Genomic DNA, 18,471 nt, shown 5'->3' on the forward strand with positions numbered 1-18,471 from the left:
CAGGGGCGGTTAGTTTATGTAGAGGTTCTAACACAATGGCATATAACAACGTATCAGTGAAAGAGAGGAAGACCCTTAACAAAACTGATTGACAGAGTGACTTTGTAACAATGTGCTCAAGTATATCAGAGATGATGAGGATGCTCATAGGGTTGTTATGAGTCATAGTAGACTTGTTGGCACCTAACAACAACAACAATATTGATGGGCATCTGAGTAGTCCCTCCAGTTCTGAATTACCACAAATAATGCTGATCTGAACATTTTGTAATATGTTGTTGTTGTTGCTATGTGCTGTTGAGTCGTTTGCGACTCATAGTGACCCTATGTACAACAGCCCTAAACCCTGCTCTATCCTGTGCCAATCACATTGCCTCTGACACACCCATCCCGATTACCCCAGTCATGAATCAATCCACCTCATAGAGGGTCTTTCCCTCCTGTGCTGTCCCTACACTCTACCCAGCATGATGTCCCTCTCCAAAGACCTGTCTCTCCTTACAACATGTCCAAAGTATGTCAGACGAAGCCCCAGAATCCTTGCCCCTAAGGAGTAGCTTGGTTTAACCCTCTCTAGGATGAATCTGTTTGTTTTCTTGGCAGTCCATGGTACATTCAATACTCTTCTCCAGCACCACAACTCAAAGGCATCAATTCTCCTTCTATCCTCCCTAGTCATTGTCCAACTCTCTGATGCATAACAAGTGATTGCAAAAACCCTGGCCTGTATCAGGCGGACCTTAGTCTCCAGAGAGACACCATTGCTCTTGAGTACTTTAGAGAGGTCCCTAACAGCAGACTTTCCCATCGCAATACGTTTTTTGATTTCCTAACCAAGAGTGTTGACCGTGGAGCCGAGCAAACTGAAGCTGTGAACAATCTCAATCTCTTTGCCATCCATCCTGATGCTACCGATTGGTCCAGTGTAATATAGCTTTTGAAAAATAAATGGACATATTTCTGTTGGGTATAAAATTAAGAATGAAATGGCTGGGTCATAGGACTCAATGTAGTTTTACTAATTATCACTTCCATTAACAGACAGAATATGAAAGTTATGGTATTGCATTGTGAATGACAGAAGAATTGATGCCTTTGAGCTGTGGTGCTGAAGAAGAGTATTGAATATACCATGGACTGCTAAGAGAACAAACAGGTTCATCCTAGAGAGTATGAAACCAGGCTACTCCTTGGAGGCAAGGATTCTGAAGCTTTGTTTGACATACTTTGGGCATGTTGCAAGGCAGGACCAGTCCTTGGAGAGGGACGTCATACTTGGGACGGTGGAGGGTCAGCGCAAGAGAGGAAGACTCTGGTTGAGATGGATTGACTCAGTGCCTAGGTTAATGGAGGTAGGTATGTCAGAGGCAATGAGGTTGGCACAGGATAGAGCAGAGTTCAGAGCTGGTGAACATAGGTTTGCTATGAGTCACAAGCGACTCGATGGCACTTAACAACACCAACAGCAATTGTGGTTTTAAGGTACATTCCACAAGGCACATTTTAGAGCTCTAGCCACATCAGTGCTGTACTTTTTCAACTTCCTGTTGCTATCTGAATGTTCTTAGATGCTATCTTATCCCTTCCTTAGGATTAAGTCTTGGATTGTCAACAATGTGAATAAATGGTTAACTATTCTGTCAAAAAAAAACCCAACCATCAACTAACAGGAAAAACAAGCCTTTGAGCCTACCATATACTGCTTAAAAAATTACCTAATAATAACACAGGCAGAAGCGGGTCAGATGATGTACAGTGTGGAGATTATCATCAATAACATGAAACAGAATGTGGATGAATCGTTAAATGGAAAACTGATCTGCTCTGTAAACTGTCATCCAATTAACAATTTTATAAAACCAACTACTTAGTCCTTATCCAACCGGCTATATAACCTCCTCCCAAGGGCACTGTCTATACACTATCAATCTTCCAGAAGGCCAGAGCTTGCAGCGGCTTAGTGGTCCGGGAGGCCTACTTCTGGGTGAAGGATAACAGCCTCTTGCCTCTTCCCTGGGGTCCTCTTACCCTCCTGCTCAACCAGAACAGTTAATGAAAAGCCTGTCAAGGTCTGGCTCAGCTTCGGGCAAGCAGAAACGTGCTGAGAGTTCAGAGTTGTCTTTCTCGGGATTAGAGGCTCTTAGACTTTTCAAGAATAGTTTTGATTGTACCTATTTTATCCTACTGTCTCCTGAAAATATGATGCCACATTAATGACTTTTCATTCTTGGCACTGGGTCTCATAAAAGAAATGTAGGAGGCACTCAAACATACATGGTGAAATTTTTCAAAGAATGAACGAATCTTGGTTAAATTTAACAGAGGAAGTCAGCTATCAGGGACATCTCCAGAGCACAGAAGAGCAACAATGCCAGTCTGGAGTCTAAGTTGTGCCTGATCCAGACCAAGGTCTTTGCAATTGTGTGCTATGCATCAAAAAGCTGGACAATGACTAGGGATGACATAGAATGAATGCCTTTGAGCTGTGGTGCTGGAGAAGGGTATTGAATACACCATGGACTGCCAGGAGAGAAAAGAGGTTCACCCTGGAGAGGGTGAAATCAGGCTGCTCCCTGGAGGCAAGGATTCTGAAGCTCCGTCTGACATAATTTGGGGATGTTGCAAGGAGGAACCAGTCCTTGGAAAGTGACATTATGCTTGAGAGGGTGGAGGGACAGTGCAAGAGATAAAAACCCTGGATGAGATGGATTGACTCAGTGACTGGGGTAATGAGAGTAGGTATATCAGAGACAATAATGTTGGCTCAGGATAGAGCAGGGTTCAAAGCTGTTATACATAGGGTCATTATGAGTTGCAGGTGAATTGATGACACATAACAACAACAACAACAAGCTCTCTGCTGAGATATAGCCTACCATCTTAAGTTTCCTTTAGGCAAGGATGGGCTTGCTCAAGTCCATGCTTGCATGGTCCAGCACAAGTTTAGTACTGAGGGAATGTGGTGGAACTTTAGGCAAGGAAGTCATGTATAGCTGCGCAGGCTGTTTACTGCACAGGAGCACCTACCTGGCTGAAGGCGTGAAGAGAGCAAAAAATCCAGTCTGTGATCTGTTCACCAAGACATATGCCCACAGTGTTTTGTCTACCTTTCCCCAATTCACAAAAGACATTGGTTTTCATTTGCAGAATGGCCCTAATAAGAATGCAAACTTTACACTGGCCTCTAAGCCAGCCCAGGGCCTTCCTCCTAACACTACCCCACCCCACCAGGTCTGCTGCAAGTCAATCCATTTTTCAAACGTCTTGGTCTGTTTTGCTTGCTGAGTGGTAGCCCCAAAGCCTCCAGTTCTGCATTTCTGGTTTTGAGATGGTTTTCTTTTTATGTTCTCCGACCTTTCCCTGGTTTCACTCTACACCAATGATTTAAAACAGTGGCTCCTAAACCTGGCTAAGTGTCTAAAACATCCTGGGAACTGCCTCTCTTTCTGTTTTGACAATTTTCTGGCACACAAAAATCACACAGTGAGCACCCTTAGTCCTTAAGCATGCAGCTTAGCTGTACGGTCAAACTTGCTCATTCTTGACCTATGACCATTCTATGTCTTGGTGTTTTGCTGTGTTTGCTTTACCATATAGCTACCATTTCTCTATGCCTCTACCCACTCATCAATTCATCTTATTGTTGATGAGTTTCAAAGCAAGATGCAGAGATTAGTATATACATCACTCTGGGGAGATTGAGAAAAATGCAAATACCCAGCCCTCAGGATCTTGGGGGTTGGCCTTGGACATTCCGCTGTATAATTCTCTTGCTTCTGATCACAACTAGAGAGAAATTCAAAGTCTTTAGAGTGGTTTACAAGTTCTGACACCACCCAGTTCCTTGCCTTCCTGGGTCTCTCCTCCATCCTTAATTATCACCCTTGGACTACTCTGGCCTTACCATTACCCAACAAGCTTATTTTTTATTCTTATCTCAGGCTTTTGCACCTGTTCCTGCTCTGAAGGAACAGCTGTCTGAAGATTTTTATAAACCTAACTCCTTAATTTAATCATTAGGTCCCTAATCGTTTAGGTCTGAGCTCAAAAACTAACCTCTTCAGAGAGTCTAAACCTATCTTCCCATCTCCCAGCAAGAAGCACTCTTATTTTCTCTAAAGCACTCATTTTGCTTTAATTGTGTTCAGTTGTTCATTCATTAATTACATGCCTTCCCTATCTTCACCTCCATACACTGGGCTGCATCTACTAGGAGAGCAGAAACCCCACCTGTGTATCGCCAGCATCTACAATAGAGCTCAGCACTTAGTTGTTTTGGGAGGAACACTTCTTCCCTACTCCACAGGTTTCTAGGTGGAGGAACCACCATTAGTGTGACACTTTTGCCTCCTGCTCCATTGGTTGTTTTTTCTCACTTGGCTGGAGCTGATTTAATAAAAGAATTTAAACACTGACACATTGCTTTCTTCCCTCCTGCCCCCCATTACATGAGATTAGTACCACACATTTCTCATTTGCAAACCCAAATGTTTTCCTTAAGACGACTGTGAGCAGAGTCACATGTTCCAGTCTCGTTGTATTACTAATAAAGCATACCTTCTCATTTCCAGTGTTTATCTCCCATTCTTTCAGAGCTCAGTCAGGGAAGGAGGGTGTCATTTAAGGGGCCTTTGTAAAATTCACAGAAAAGATGCTGAATAAATATTGATTGAATGTAATAATTTAAAAAAAGTGAACTGGGAGGAGAGGGAAGGGAGGGCGAGGGAGTAAAATGTGCAACAATGAAGGAATGAAAATCTAATTTCTCTGTAAATGTTCATTAAAATCACAAAATATAATTTCATTTAAAAAGAAAAGCATTACTAAAGATTCTGGTGGTTTGGTTTGGGGAAGTGCTGGTTACAAACCCAGCTTTCATCACCTGAAGAGGAGGGAACGGAGAAGCACAGGTGGGAGAGGGAGATGGATGCTCTCGCAACCGGGTGAGCTGGTTTTATACTGAACAGAGAAACAAACAAAAGGAACAACAGGTCAAATCACTGTACTTACTCAGAAAATCTTTAGGTTTCCATTTTTCTTTAATGAATATGATTCCTATGATGGCACTAGCTGTAAAAAAATCCCAAACAAAGAAAATTTAAAGACCAAATGAGAATAAGAAAAAAAGAATTGAGGCTGTTGTCAATCAACAGAGGCCACGCCTTTCTGGATGACTCTTTTGCACTGGGTCCCTGGACTCTCTAACCTCTCACACTCTCCACAGCTCCCTTTCCTCTGGAGCCTCTAGATTCCACCTCAGAAGGGAAGGTTCCACTCTCAGTCTTACAAGGACTTCCCCCAAGGCCAGAAATGTCATGTGTTGAGTATCTGCAGTCTAAGTTATTTTGAGTCATTATTATTATTCCCATTAGACAAATGGGAAGACAGACTTAAAAGAGGTGAAGAACCCATGCAGGATTCCATAGCTCGTAGGAGAAAGCAAGGTTTGAATCCAGGACTGTTGGATGCCAGGCCTCTTATTCCTTCCATGGTAGTATGTCCCTTTGATATTTTCCCTCCAGTTCTTTTCTCACCCTGACTCTCCCAGATGTCCTCAAAGCTCCCCAGTGATTGCACTAAAGGATGGGGCTGGTGACCACTGCAGACGGAGTGGAACAGTGAAAACAGGCCTGGAAGTTACTAATCTAGTTCTACATCTCCCCGTGGTGTGTCTTTGGGCAAGTCACCTGAGTCACCTGAGTCTCAGTTCCCTAGTCTGTGGCACGCTGTGCTGGATCCACTTGGCACCAGCTTGCTGACTGTTCCACAGCCAGGAAACCATTGATAGGTTGAAATTGGACTGAGTGGGAGTATTTACACCGTGTATGTTGGCAAGAGTGTAACAAATCTGGCCTCTTCTTTCCTCTTCTCCCTTCCCTCTTCCTCTCTACCCTTTTTTTTTTAAAGAGAATTTGTTTATCATTGAAAATACCTTTAACTTTGAATTATAGGGTAATTAAATGAGATTATTGGTGTAAATAATTTGAAACACGTAAAGGCTCAATAGCTGAGCTAATATAATTAATTACCAAGTTATCTGGAGCAGTGACTCAGTCACATAACATTAACTTGCCCCTGAGTTGATTTTGACTCATGGTGGTCCCATATGTCCAGAGGAGAGCTGCTCTATAAATTTTCAAGGTTGTGATCTTTGTTTTGAGCCCTCAACCTTTTGGTTAGTAGGTAAGCACTTATCTGTTGTACATTCCGGAGGCTCCTAAGTAACAGGCTCCCAGTAACAGGTAGTTATTGCTACTTCTAATATTTTTTTGGTGGTGGTTTTAGAAGCTCTTAGAGCTTGTAATTTCCTGTGGCCGATATCTGGAGCTCCATCATTACATGTTAATCCTTTATTTCTTTAAGAACTTGACTGTTTGATCTTTATTAAAAGTCAAGGACTAAAAGTTAAACCATTGAGGGGCTGAGTAGTGACACAGTTGTAGAAAGAAGGCCAGATGTAGGACACTAGGGAAAGTTGAAGACTGTGGCAAACTACTTTCCTTAATTAAAGACATTAAAGTGACAATTTATAAACTACTATGTGTGGGAAAAACATAGAGCATTTTACTTAAGTCACTCCATGGGTTGCCAATTTACCAGTCCTGGCCAAGAAAAAGAGTTTTATTTAACAGGATCAAGGAAAGCAAATAGATTTATGCTCCTTTGCTGGATCTAGGTGATAGGCAGTGGCTCCATTTAGGCTTGTCAGAAAGGAGAACTATAAATGATTAATAATGTCTGCCTTGGGCACAAGAGGGACACAGAGTCACCATGTGTATGTCACCCACCTGCAAGCCCTAATGTAGAAGATTCTCTTTTTAGCTCGAGAAGGAAGACAACTGAAATAAAACTTTCTCCTTTATGCACAAGGAAAAGCTTCAGATAGTCTAGAGCTTACTGGCAATAGGGAAAAATAATTTCAAAGTACGTTCTTTGTACTAGTTCCTTTTAACAAAAAGCTCATTATTATTGCTCATTAACTAACTTTTTTTTTTGGTGGTGTTGAAGTTGAAATTTTTTCCTCAAGTGGTGCTAAGGTTTCTTTGTTGGTCCAAATGCTCTGAAATATCTGTTCAATGACTCTAAAAGTCATAGAACAATGGCCTTGAAGAAAGTGAATGCTGATTTTACAAAAGTATCAGCTGATATAAAATAATTAGAAAGTGGGTTGAACATGCATTTATTAGGCACCTATATAAGACACACAAGTCCTAAAAATTTAAAGAAACACCCATAATTCTGTTAAAGTTCATGAATCTTAAAAAACCCCATTCATATTCCACTCCTGTGCCTCACAAGGTATGTGATTTGGGGTAAATAACTTCACTACTCTGGGCCTTGGTTTCCACATCTGTAAACAGAGATAATAATGGTACTCCCCTTATAAGGTTGTTGGGAGGATTAAATGAATCAGTATCTATAAAATGCTCAGAGCAGGGCCTGGCCGTTCAGGAAGCCCTGAGCGTTAGCTATTATCATCAGTGCAGGAGCAGGTCTAGTGAGTCTCTCTGACCTTAGTGGTGACTCCCTGGCCACAAAGGTAGGTGAGTCCTGGAGAAGAGGTGGAGTGGGGCTCTGGCCTTACCGATCATGGAGACTGCGCTCAGAGGCACGATCAGGGAGAGCGGAGCAAAGGCGTAGGATGCAAACACGCCGAGCTCGCCCAGAAGCATCAGGAACAGGCCTAGCCACCATGTCTTGGTCTTGAAATAGGCCCGGGGATCCTTGGAGCCAGCCAAGCGGATGTGGCAGTACTTCTAAAAAATGTAACCAAGAGTGATTTACCACGTCAGTTCAGGAAGAAATGCCCTCATGCACATATCTTGAATCTACACCCTCCTGCTTCTGCTTTGAAAATTAACTTGGGAAAATGGTCAAGATTTTTTTTTTTACTACCTAACTTGACTGCATTTAGGGCTTGACCCGGGAAACTGGGATCAGTTTACACCTTGTTTCTCCAATAAGGAAAAGTGCACGTTTTCTTTAATGGCGTGTACGATCTGGCTCAGTCCTAGTTCTTGGGCGGGAAAGAAACTTCCACTCCCGATTTTTTTTGAGCCCTTAGTCAAGAACAAAGTAGCAGCAGCCTAAATACAGGCAATCTCTGAGTTACAAGTGACATTTGTTCCTGTGTCTTTAAGAATCTGTAGGTAAGTCAGACAGGTGCATATGATTTTTATTTACACTTAACTAACAAGGAAATAAAGCCTTGCTTTAGTGTAAGTTTTAAGTTTTTAAACAGAACCATGTGACCCCAAAATGTAAGTAGGTCTTTGTGAAGCAGAGTAGAGGTAAAGAATGAATGTATCCTGTATATTGTGTTAAAGTCCTCCATTTGGGAGACTATATTTAATGTTAACTATTGTTTAAAAATTTTTACATTGGTTTGTATACAAAGTTTGTATACAATGTGTTTCACAGTATCCTTCATTCACATTGTGTTTTATATAGTCATTCCCATTCATTATGTTTTCTAAAATTAATCACCATTAAGCAATGCCCATCATTACCAGATCCCCTCTGGATCTTTCCCATTTCCCTTGCTCATCAATTCGGAGGATTTTTTTTCCCCTATAAAAAAAAATCCTTGAATTTTTAAACACTGACAATATTTTTAGCCAAAAATTATAATTAGCCAGGTATAACTTTGGCCTTATTATGTGTGGCTACCCATTCTACTTAATTAGCAAAATTCTTGAAGGTCGCTCTGGTGGCCTACTGGGTAGAGAGTTGAGCTGCCAACTCCAAAGGTGGACAGTTTGAGTCCACCAACTGCTCTGTGGTAGAAAGATGGGGCATCTCCTCCCATGTGGTATACAATCTGCTGAAAAGCTACTGGGAGTCAGTTATAAGTTAGTTCCAAGTCAATGGCAATGAAAAAACATAAAATGAGTATAAGAAAAAGGGATCCTGGTTGTACAGTGGCTTAAGTGTTGGCCTGCTAACCAAAAGGTTAGCTGCTTGGACACCAGCAGCTCTGTGGGAAAAAGATGAGGCAGTCGGCTCCTATAAAGACTGAGTGTCTTGGAAACCCTCTAGGGGAAGCCTATTGTGTTCTATAGGCTGGTTATGACTCAATGTCAGGAAGTTTGGTTTTGGAGTTTAATTAATGAAAAAAGGCTTGACGTTTTTTCAAGAATTTTAAATTTGTACATGGAGCAAGTGAAAACGTGTTGAAGAATTTGTTGTGAATAGAGGTTATGAGTGGAGTCCCTTTAAAATGAAGGTGTATATGCATCAGAGAGCAAACAGGAGTTGCTCATAAATCAGATGTTTCTAACTAGAGACAGACTGTACTGGATTGTGATTCTAAGACAGAAGTTTCCAAACTGACAGTTGTAAAAATTTCCCCAGCAGCTTGGAAAACACATGCCTCTGCGTGCCTCATCCTCACGGTTGGTACCTGCAGGCATGGGTGAGGCCAGGGAATGCGCATTTATTTATAACACACACCATGGGGCACATGCAGCCTGGGGTGGAAATCCTGGTCTAAGGACTCCCGCTGTAGCCTGGCTGTGGGATGACCATCTAGCTGCAGCTCCGAAGACAGTGTCAGCAGTTCCTGCTGGGCAGTCATGTGGGTGTCAGTGGACACTCCCCTTGCTGGGGTCAACACTTAAGAAAGGCTCGTTCTTCCTTTTGGTCGGAACTGGGACACAGAAACCAAGGCAGTAACTAAAAAAGGGAAAGAAGGCTTGTGGATGTAATAGGCCAAGTTGACCATTTGGGACTCTGGTGGCCTAGTGACAACAAGCTGCGCTGCAATCCCAAAGGCATGTGGTTCGAGGCCACCAGCTGCTCTTTGGGAGGAGGATGGGCAATCCCTTCTCATGCTATTAACTGCCTCTGAAAACCCACTGAAGAGTCAGCTATGGGTTTGTTCCAACTCTGGTACTCAACAACAACAACAAGAACAACAACAACAACATAAAGACAACATTATGATGGATGGAGAGAAGATTGAAACTGTCAACAGCACTTCATCTCGCTTGGATCCACAATTGACACCCTTGGTACTAGCAGTCACATTGCACTGAGAAAATCTGCAGTTAGGTACCTCTCTAAATTATTGAGGAGTAATGATGTCAGTTTCAGGACTAAGGTGTGTCTGATTCAGGCATATTTTTCTGATCACTAGTTATGCATCAGAGAGCTGGACAATGAATAAGAAAGACAGAAAAATAATTGATGGCTTTGAGGTGTGGTGTTGGAGAGGAGCACTGAACATCCCATGGACGGTCAAAAGAACAAACAGTTATGTTTTGGAGAGGGTGCAGCCAGAGTGCTCTTTGGAGGCAGGAATGATGAGCCTTTGCCTCACATACTTTGGGCATGTTGCTAGGAGGGACTATTCCTTGGAGAGGGACATGATGTTGGGAAGGGTGGAGGGTCGGCAAAGGAGGGGAAGACCCTCAACCAGGTGGACTGACGTGGTGACTGCTGCAATGGGCGCTTGGGTGTCAGGAAGTGTAAGGAGGGTGCAGGATAGAATGGGTTCAGATCTTTTGTTCGTAGGGTGGCTATGAGTCATATTCAACTCAACAACACCTAACAATAATAAATAAAGGCCTTTCTTGGAGGCAGGGATGACGAAGTTTTCTCTTTCATACTTAGGACATGTAGCTAGGTGAGGCTATTCCGTAGAAAGGGATATCATGCTTGGAAAGATGGAGGGTCAGCAAAGGAGAGAAAGACCCTCAATGAGATGGACTGACACTGTGACTTGAACAATGGGCTGTAGTGTCTCAGAGATGATGAGGATGGCACAGAATAGGGCAGGGTTCAGGTTGGCTGTTCACAGAGCCACTATAAGTTATCCTGGACTTGAAGGCACATAACAGCAACAACAAGGCACTTCCAGGTGGATTGACACAGTGACTGCAGCCGTGGACTGCAGTGTGTTAGAGATTGTGAGAATAGCACAGGATAGGACAAGATTCAGTTCTGTGGTTCATGGGATTGCTAGGAGTTTTATTCGATTTGAAGACACCTAACAACAACATAATGGTGCTCAGTCTTAGAAGAATAGCCAGAATATTCGATGGTGAGACTCTGTCTCATGCACTTTTGACATGTTATCAGGAAGGATCAGTCCCTTGAGAAGGACATCATGCTTGGAAAAGCAGAAGGTCAGTGATCATAAAAAGGAAGACCTTCAACAAGATGGAACACAGTGGCTGCAATAATGGGCTCAAATATAGCTACAGCTGTGTGAATGGTGAGTACTGGGCTATTGAATATTGGGCCATTTTGTACAGAACTGACTCAATGATACCCAACATAATGAGACTGCACACAAGCCAATATACGTACAGAAATGCTGGTCTGTCCAGAAAAAAAGAATGAACCAGACAAGTTCAGAGAGCACTGTAACCTCAGCAAGGCATGAAAACCCACGTGTGAGTCAAGACATACAAAGTACAGACAGGTGTCTGCACGGATTATAGCTGCTGCCTCTCATCTGGTGGAGGGGATTTGGCCTGAGTGCTATAAGATTTTATCTTTTCAGCAGGTGTTAAGTGTTTGGGTTTCCCAGAGCAGTTCCTGTGATCTGGGTGCAGGGAGTTTATTTGGGAGTTGATTTCAGGACGTACAAGTGAAATAGTGGGAAAGTGGGGCAGGAAAAGGAGAAGAGCCGGCTACGTGTGTATTAAATGAGCCAGTTGCTGTTGTGGGCAATTGGGCTCGGTCTTGGACCCTCTGAAACTAGCCCCAGAACCATCCCACTCACTGGCAACTTGCACAGAACCACAGCTACAGGTAAGCTCAGGTGGGTCAAGGGGGTTTGGGGAGGTGTTATCCGCAGCATATGCTCCAGGGCCCTCCTGGAGGGTTTTATGTAACGGAGAGAGAGTGTTACAAACAATGTGAAGTTTATAAAAAGCCATTCTGGGTAGCTGATGATTGGAACTTACCTGGAGGTTAAGTGCAATGCTGACAACGAGGTGCCCGAAAATGGCCAACAGGGCGCCAATCAAGTTTTCCTATAAAGAAAGTTTATAGGGTCAGGCACGAGTTAGGTCTAAGCCAACGAGTCTCAGAACACATTTGAGGCTCAACTGTCCACAGTTCCGAAAGAAAAGCAATCTTCACCTCAGAGCCACACCGTCTATTGGAATTTTACCATCTGGCTGTTCACAGGCTTGTAAACACTGTCCCAGGATGGAAACTTCCAGAAGCACCATCCTTTGGCTGCCTGGCCACAGTGACCTGAGGAGATGAACCTGCTTCTACTCTTCCCCCCCTTAAAGGTGTTGACTTGTCTTCATCTTGTCCCAAAAAAGCAACATTCATAAATCAGAATTTGGGGGGGGGGCACAGGTATGAAGAAGAAAAAAGTGCAACAATGAAGAAAAATGAAATACATTTTTTTAAAAAAATCAGAATTTATGAGAGCAACTAGCACAGGTACCATTTTCCACCTTAATGGCTTCTCTGTGTTCCTAGAGAAAACTCAACGAGACTTCTTGAACTGGCTAATTTGCTTTAAAACCCATTGACCTTGAGTTGATTCCAACTCATACTGACCCCAGAGTACAGAGCAGAAGTGCACCAAGGGCTGCTCCTGGGGTACACCATGGGGTTTCTGAGACTGAAATCTCTCCAGAAGCAGCTGGTGAGCTGGAACCACTAACCTTTTGGGTAGCAGCCAAGCACTTAAGCACTGTACTTCCACCTCACTTGTTGTTAATGTTATGTGATATCGAGTTGGAACTGACTCAGGGGCTGCAAATCACATGAGAGTAGACGGCCTATGTTTCTCCTGCAGAACAGCTGCTGAATTCAAACCCCATGTCTATAAGTTGGCATCGCAGCTCCTTACCAGTAGGCCTTTCAAAGCCACCAGAGACCTTTCAATGTACTTTATTTATATCACCTTGAGAATTTATTACCATGATATTTTTCTAATTTATGAACATCAAACACTTTCACTGTGGGATAATTAAGGAAAATAAGAACAAATAACAGTCCATTCTGTCTAAGCCTTTAAACTTAAGAGTTTAATCCATTTACTTTTAAAATGATTACAGACAAAGCAAGACTTATTTTTGCCATTTAAAAACTTACTTTCTAAATGTCATACCTTTATTGTTGTTCCTCAGTTCCTCCATTATTAGCTCAGTGGCTTAGTCCATAGGGGGTTGTGTTGCTAACCCAAAGGTGGCCCTGCTCTGGTGGTTCAAATCCACCAGCAGCTCCTTAGGAGAAAGAGAAACACTTTCCTCCTCTATGACTTAAATCTTTGGAAACTCAATGGAGGGTCAGGCATGAGTTGGTTCTAGCTCCAGGGCAGTGAGTTTTAATTCCTTTAGTTTCTTATCATGGCTTATATCTGCACATAAAAAAAAATTCAAAAACAACACCACCCTACAACTAGACCAATAAACAACATCATAATAAATGGCAAAGATATTAAAATTGTCAAGAATTATTCTTGGATCAATAATCAATGCCCATGGAAGCAGCAGCTGAAAAATCAAGGAAGATGATTTGCTATCCAGTTCGTACCAACTCACAGCTGATTCTGCAGTGCGTTTTCAGAGGCTGTAAATCACCCGGGAGGAGACAGCCACGTTTCTTAGGAGAATCTTTCTCTCGAGGTGCAGTTGGTGAATTTGAATTGCCAACCTTTGGGTTGGCAAAGCAACTCCTTACCCCTAAGCCACCAGAGCTCAAAGAGTACTACAATGGGCAAGTCTACTGCAGAACACTTCTTTATAGTGTTAAAAAGCAAAATGTCACTTTGATGACTAAGTTGTCTCATATATATATATATAAATACACACACACACACACACACACACACACACAAAAGCTGGACAATGAAAGATGAAGACTGAAGAAGTGACATATTCAAACTGTCAGAAGAACAAATATGTCTTCATATTTGTCTCCAGTCCGTAGAGAAAGACCTCATGTTTGGTAAAGTCAGGGGGAAAGAGGGTGGCTCTCCAGGTGGGCTGGCTGCAACAAGGGGTTCAAACATAGCCATGGCTGCCAGGATGGCTCTGTTGTACACAAGGAGCTATGAGTTACTAACTCAAAGCATCTAACAACAACTTCTTTTACTATACATTTATGGGTTATTTTCTTATTTATGGTCTACTTTAGATTAACATCAATTTCGTTTCAGTAATAGATCAGGAGACATTACACTGGGAAAGCTAGCAGTCAAGGACCTCTCCAAATTAATGAGTGGCAATGATGTCAGTTTCAGGACTAAGGTGCACTGATTCAGGCCATGATACTTTTTAAAAAAATAATTTTAATGAACATTTACAGAGAATTTGGATTTCCATTCATTCATTGCTGCACTGCTCTACCCACCCAGCCCTCTCCCCCTGCCCCCCACCCCAGTTCGCTCCTCTCTTTCAAAAGTAAAAGAAAGACTCCCTCCCTGGTACACGATCCCCCTGCACCCCTCCCACCGCCCCAAGTACATTCCACTATGCAACCTTAACTGTGGACTCTTGTAATAACCATAATACCCTATCATACATCACTTTTAAATTATTCAGTCCCTCATCTGTTTCAGTGCAGTATACACAATTTATCCAGTTTTTCTCAGTCTTACCCCCACCCTGAAAGCAGTCCCATTTTACAGCAGTGGCACCATGCAATATTTGTCCTTTTGCGACTGAGATATTTCACTCAGCACAATGTCCTGAAGGCTCACCCATTTTGAATAATATTGCATGAGTTCCTTGTTTTTCAATGCAGCATAGTATTCCATTGTGTGAATATACCACAGCTTCTCTATCCATTCGTTTGTTGATGGGCACCTGGGTTGTTTCCAACTCCTTGCTATTGTGGACAGAGCTTTGATAAACATGGGTGTGCATTTATCTGCTTGGATGTCAGTTATGGTCTCTTTGGGATATATTCCCAGTAATGGAATTGCTGGGTCAAATGGTATCTCTTTTTGCAACTTTTTGAGAAAGCGCCATACCGCCTTCCACAGTGGTTGCACCATTTTACATTCCCACCAACGACACTTTTAATCAAGTACTATGCATCTGAAAGCTGGACAATGACTAAGGATGACAGAAGAATTGATGACTTTGAGCTTTGGTGTTAGAGAAGAGTACTGAATGAACAGATATGTCTTAGGAAGGTTTAGCCTTAATGTTCCTTGGAGGTAAAGGTGATAAAGCTTTGTTATTTATGTCAGAAATAACAAAACTGTGTCTCACACACTTTGAGCATGTTGCTCGGAGAGGCTAGTCCTTGGACAGGGACATTTTGAAAGGTGGAGGATCAGTGAAAGAGAAGACCCTCAACCAGATGGATTATACAACGACTGCAGCAATGGGTTCAAATATGGTAGAAATTGTGAGGCTGACACAGGATAGGACAGGGTTCAGATCTGTTGTTCACAGGGTCGCTTTGGGTCATACTCAACTTGGTGGCACCCAACAACAAAAATCTGACCCTCTATGTCTTTTTGTACTTGTCTCTGATTGTGCTGGTATCACCACAAAATTTTTATATACTTTTCAAACCGAAATGACTTGATATTCGTGGGCATGTTACATGAAAGGGGCCCTAGTGGTGTACATGTTGAGCTGCTAATTAAAAGGTCAATGGTTCAAATCCATCAGCTGCTCCATGGAGAGAGATTAGCATATTCCTCTTGTTCAGATTTACAGTCTTTGTACCCCAGTGGAGGGTCACCATGAGTTAGCATCGACCCACAATAGTGACCTGGGTTCATTTAAAAAATGAAACCAAATTAGATCCTTTATACCTCTCTTATTTTGGCAGATTAATACTAGGTAGTTTATGTTCCTGGGTAAGTGGCTTCCTCTGAACACAAATAAACATTAATACAAAGGAGAGTGTGATACGTGTCATAAGATATAAATGCTAATAATAAGGTAGAATTTCAAAGGAGGACTCCATTCTGGGCATGAGATCTGAACTACATGGCTCAGTGTTATTGGCAAAGGCAGTGGAAGGGTTGTTACTAAATTTTAGGCTGTAAGACTTCCTGCTCGAGTTTCTCCTAAATGTCTGGTATTCGCCATCACCTCCACACAGCACTCAACCCAAGGCTGCACTTCCCTAACACACTCAACTCATATTTATGGACTGAAGGTACAGCAGAAGGCAACCTGCAAAGAGCTGGGTTTCCTGCTAGCAACTTTGGGATGACACCATACTCTTTTTTTTTTTTTTTTTTTGGATGACACCATACTCTTAAGGAACAGCTACAGCACAAGAAATGTGTGGGAGGGTGGAGTCAGGCCAACCCTGGCTTGAATCCAGTCTCCATGATTCATGACAGCATGACTTGGACATACCTCTGAGCATGTGTTTCCTTCTGATCTATAAAATGGAGCTATTGTGATTACGTACCCTCAGGGTAGCTATAAATATGAAAAAATATCATCTGGTAGAACAAAGCAAATATTCTTCTCAGGGGCTTTAATAAAGAAATAATAGCTATCAACACATTCATCGGCCAATGATAGGACTGTCATAGGATTCTCTTCTGTACCATGTACGTGCTAGGGGGAGGCAGACAGGTCTGCCTGAGAGAGCTCAACAGAGCACGCTTGTAAGGATGAGAAATTATGGCAATGATACTGATAAACATTTGAGCATTTATTACATGCCAAGTGTTATGCTATATGTTAACTAAACATATATATTAACTAATTTAATCCTTACAACAACCCATGAAGTAGACATTATTATCTAGAGTGAGGAGACCGAATCACAGAGGGTTGAGAGTGAGCTGGTAAGTGGGTAAAGCAGGGTCAGAACACTGATGGTCTCACACTAGAGCCCATGCTCTTAACTGTTATTCCAAACTACAGAAAGATCTAGGACAGGGCCTCACACAGAATGCTGCTTGTGCTGTCAGGTTCACTCTCTGTAACCGGCTGCTAAGCTGAAGGTTGGCTGTTTTAAGCCACCCAGCAGCTCTGCTGAAGAAAAGCCTGGAGAACTGTTTCTAGAAGGTGGCATCCAAGTACAACTTATGAAGTAGTTCTCCTCTGGACCACATGGGGCTGCCATGAGTTGCAACTGACTCCATGACCATAGCTTTTGTTGTTTTTTGTTTCAAATTAGGAGTTAGGGAATTTTGTCCTGACCCTACAGTTCTCAGAACACAAACTCTTTGACTGTAACTATGTATTAGTGATGGTACAAGATCAATGACAATACATAAGAGGGAAGGAATGGCCTTCTACACATGCATTCATCCTTTCATGCATCTTGATTATAAAAGCACCATGCCATGTCTCCCTGTGCTCAAAGTTTATTCAAATTATTTTACCACAATGCAGTTACTACTACTTAGGTGAGGCACAGGCCACTGTAAGAATCTTGACAGGGTCATAATCTAGTGGGTGAACAGACCAAGGATCCAAGGTGGTCAGATTTCTCTGAGGGATGATCTCCAAAAGAAAAGTTCCAGCTTTTGAGAGGTGGGGTGAGATGGGCAGCGTAAACTGTTCTACACCCTTCACAATAGCTTCCTCCCATTTTATCCTTCGGTCATCCCAGAATCTTACCCTGATACACTGCCTGAACTTGTAAAAAACATCTGAATATCAAGAGAAAAATAGATATTTTGTTTCCTAGGAAGTTACTTTAGTGATAATCAAGGTATGATAAAATCAGTTTCAGAGATTCCTTTCTTCCTCTGTCTCATACACTTTCTGGTTATGTATGATATGATAGCAGAATTAGCCCGTTTTGGGAGATTCTGAAATCACAGTCTGATTGAATTGATGGTTGAACAATGAGGCTTAGCCATGTGAACTGGATTATTAAAATTCAAAACCAGGTGCTGTTGACTTGATGTTGACTCATGGTAACTCCATGTATGTAAGAGTGGATCTGGGCTCCAGTTTTCAATGGCTGACTTTCCAGAAATAGGTTGGCAGGCCTGTCTTCCAAGGGACCACCATATAAAATTGAACTACCAACCTTCTGAATAGCAGAATCATTTGTATCACTCAACAACTCCTAATCTGATGGTATTCCAGATAGACATGTTACATTAACTGACAGAGTCAAATGGGCAGTGCCAAGTTTGACAAAAATATATTCAAAACTTGTAATAAAAGCATTTTATAGTTAAATCATGAATAAATATTTGTATGATACTTACTAAACCACATATAGTGCTAAAGAGCTAGTATATGCAAAGCTATAAAGAAAATAGAACAATATTTAAATTTCCCTAGTACTTTTTATATTAGCAGTTTAATCTACAATGCCTCTAAGGTAAAAAGAGATGAGCAAAATCGATCATGCCTTTTGGTAAGTTTTATACAAACTGTAAAAGAAAAGAATAAGACACAAACGCAGGTTATACACTTGTACTTTACCTGGTGGTATGCATAGGAATCAGATCGGTTACATCGGTGGAAGGAACCGCTGGAGAAGCTCAATATCAGCTGTGAAAACTAGGCCGGGGGCTGATTGTGGAACAGACCACCAATTACTCATATG

At 42.1% G+C, this 18,471-nt stretch overlaps 1 protein-coding gene across 1 annotated transcript in view; it reads right to left on the reverse strand.

Moving 5' to 3' along the window:
- Positions 1-18,471, reverse strand: part of NIPAL3 (NIPA-like domain containing 3) — a 68,315-nt gene that overhangs the window by 31,856 nt on the left and 17,988 nt on the right. Inside the window, exons 2-4 of the mRNA XM_006883513.1 lie at positions 11,916-11,984; positions 7,586-7,757; positions 5,011-5,070 (exon numbers count right to left, since the gene is read on the reverse strand). Coding sequence (XP_006883575.1) covers positions 5,011-5,070; positions 7,586-7,757; positions 11,916-11,984 — 301 coding nt within the window. The remainder of the gene's footprint in view (positions 1-5,010; positions 5,071-7,585; positions 7,758-11,915; positions 11,985-18,471) is intronic.

This window comes from Elephantulus edwardii, unplaced genomic scaffold (assembly GCF_000299155.1).
Source record: "Elephantulus edwardii isolate Elephantulus edwardi_28Jun2011 unplaced genomic scaffold, EleEdw1.0 scaffold00028, whole genome shotgun sequence".
NCBI classification, from domain to species: Eukaryota; Metazoa; Chordata; class Mammalia; order Macroscelidea; family Macroscelididae; genus Elephantulus; species Elephantulus edwardii.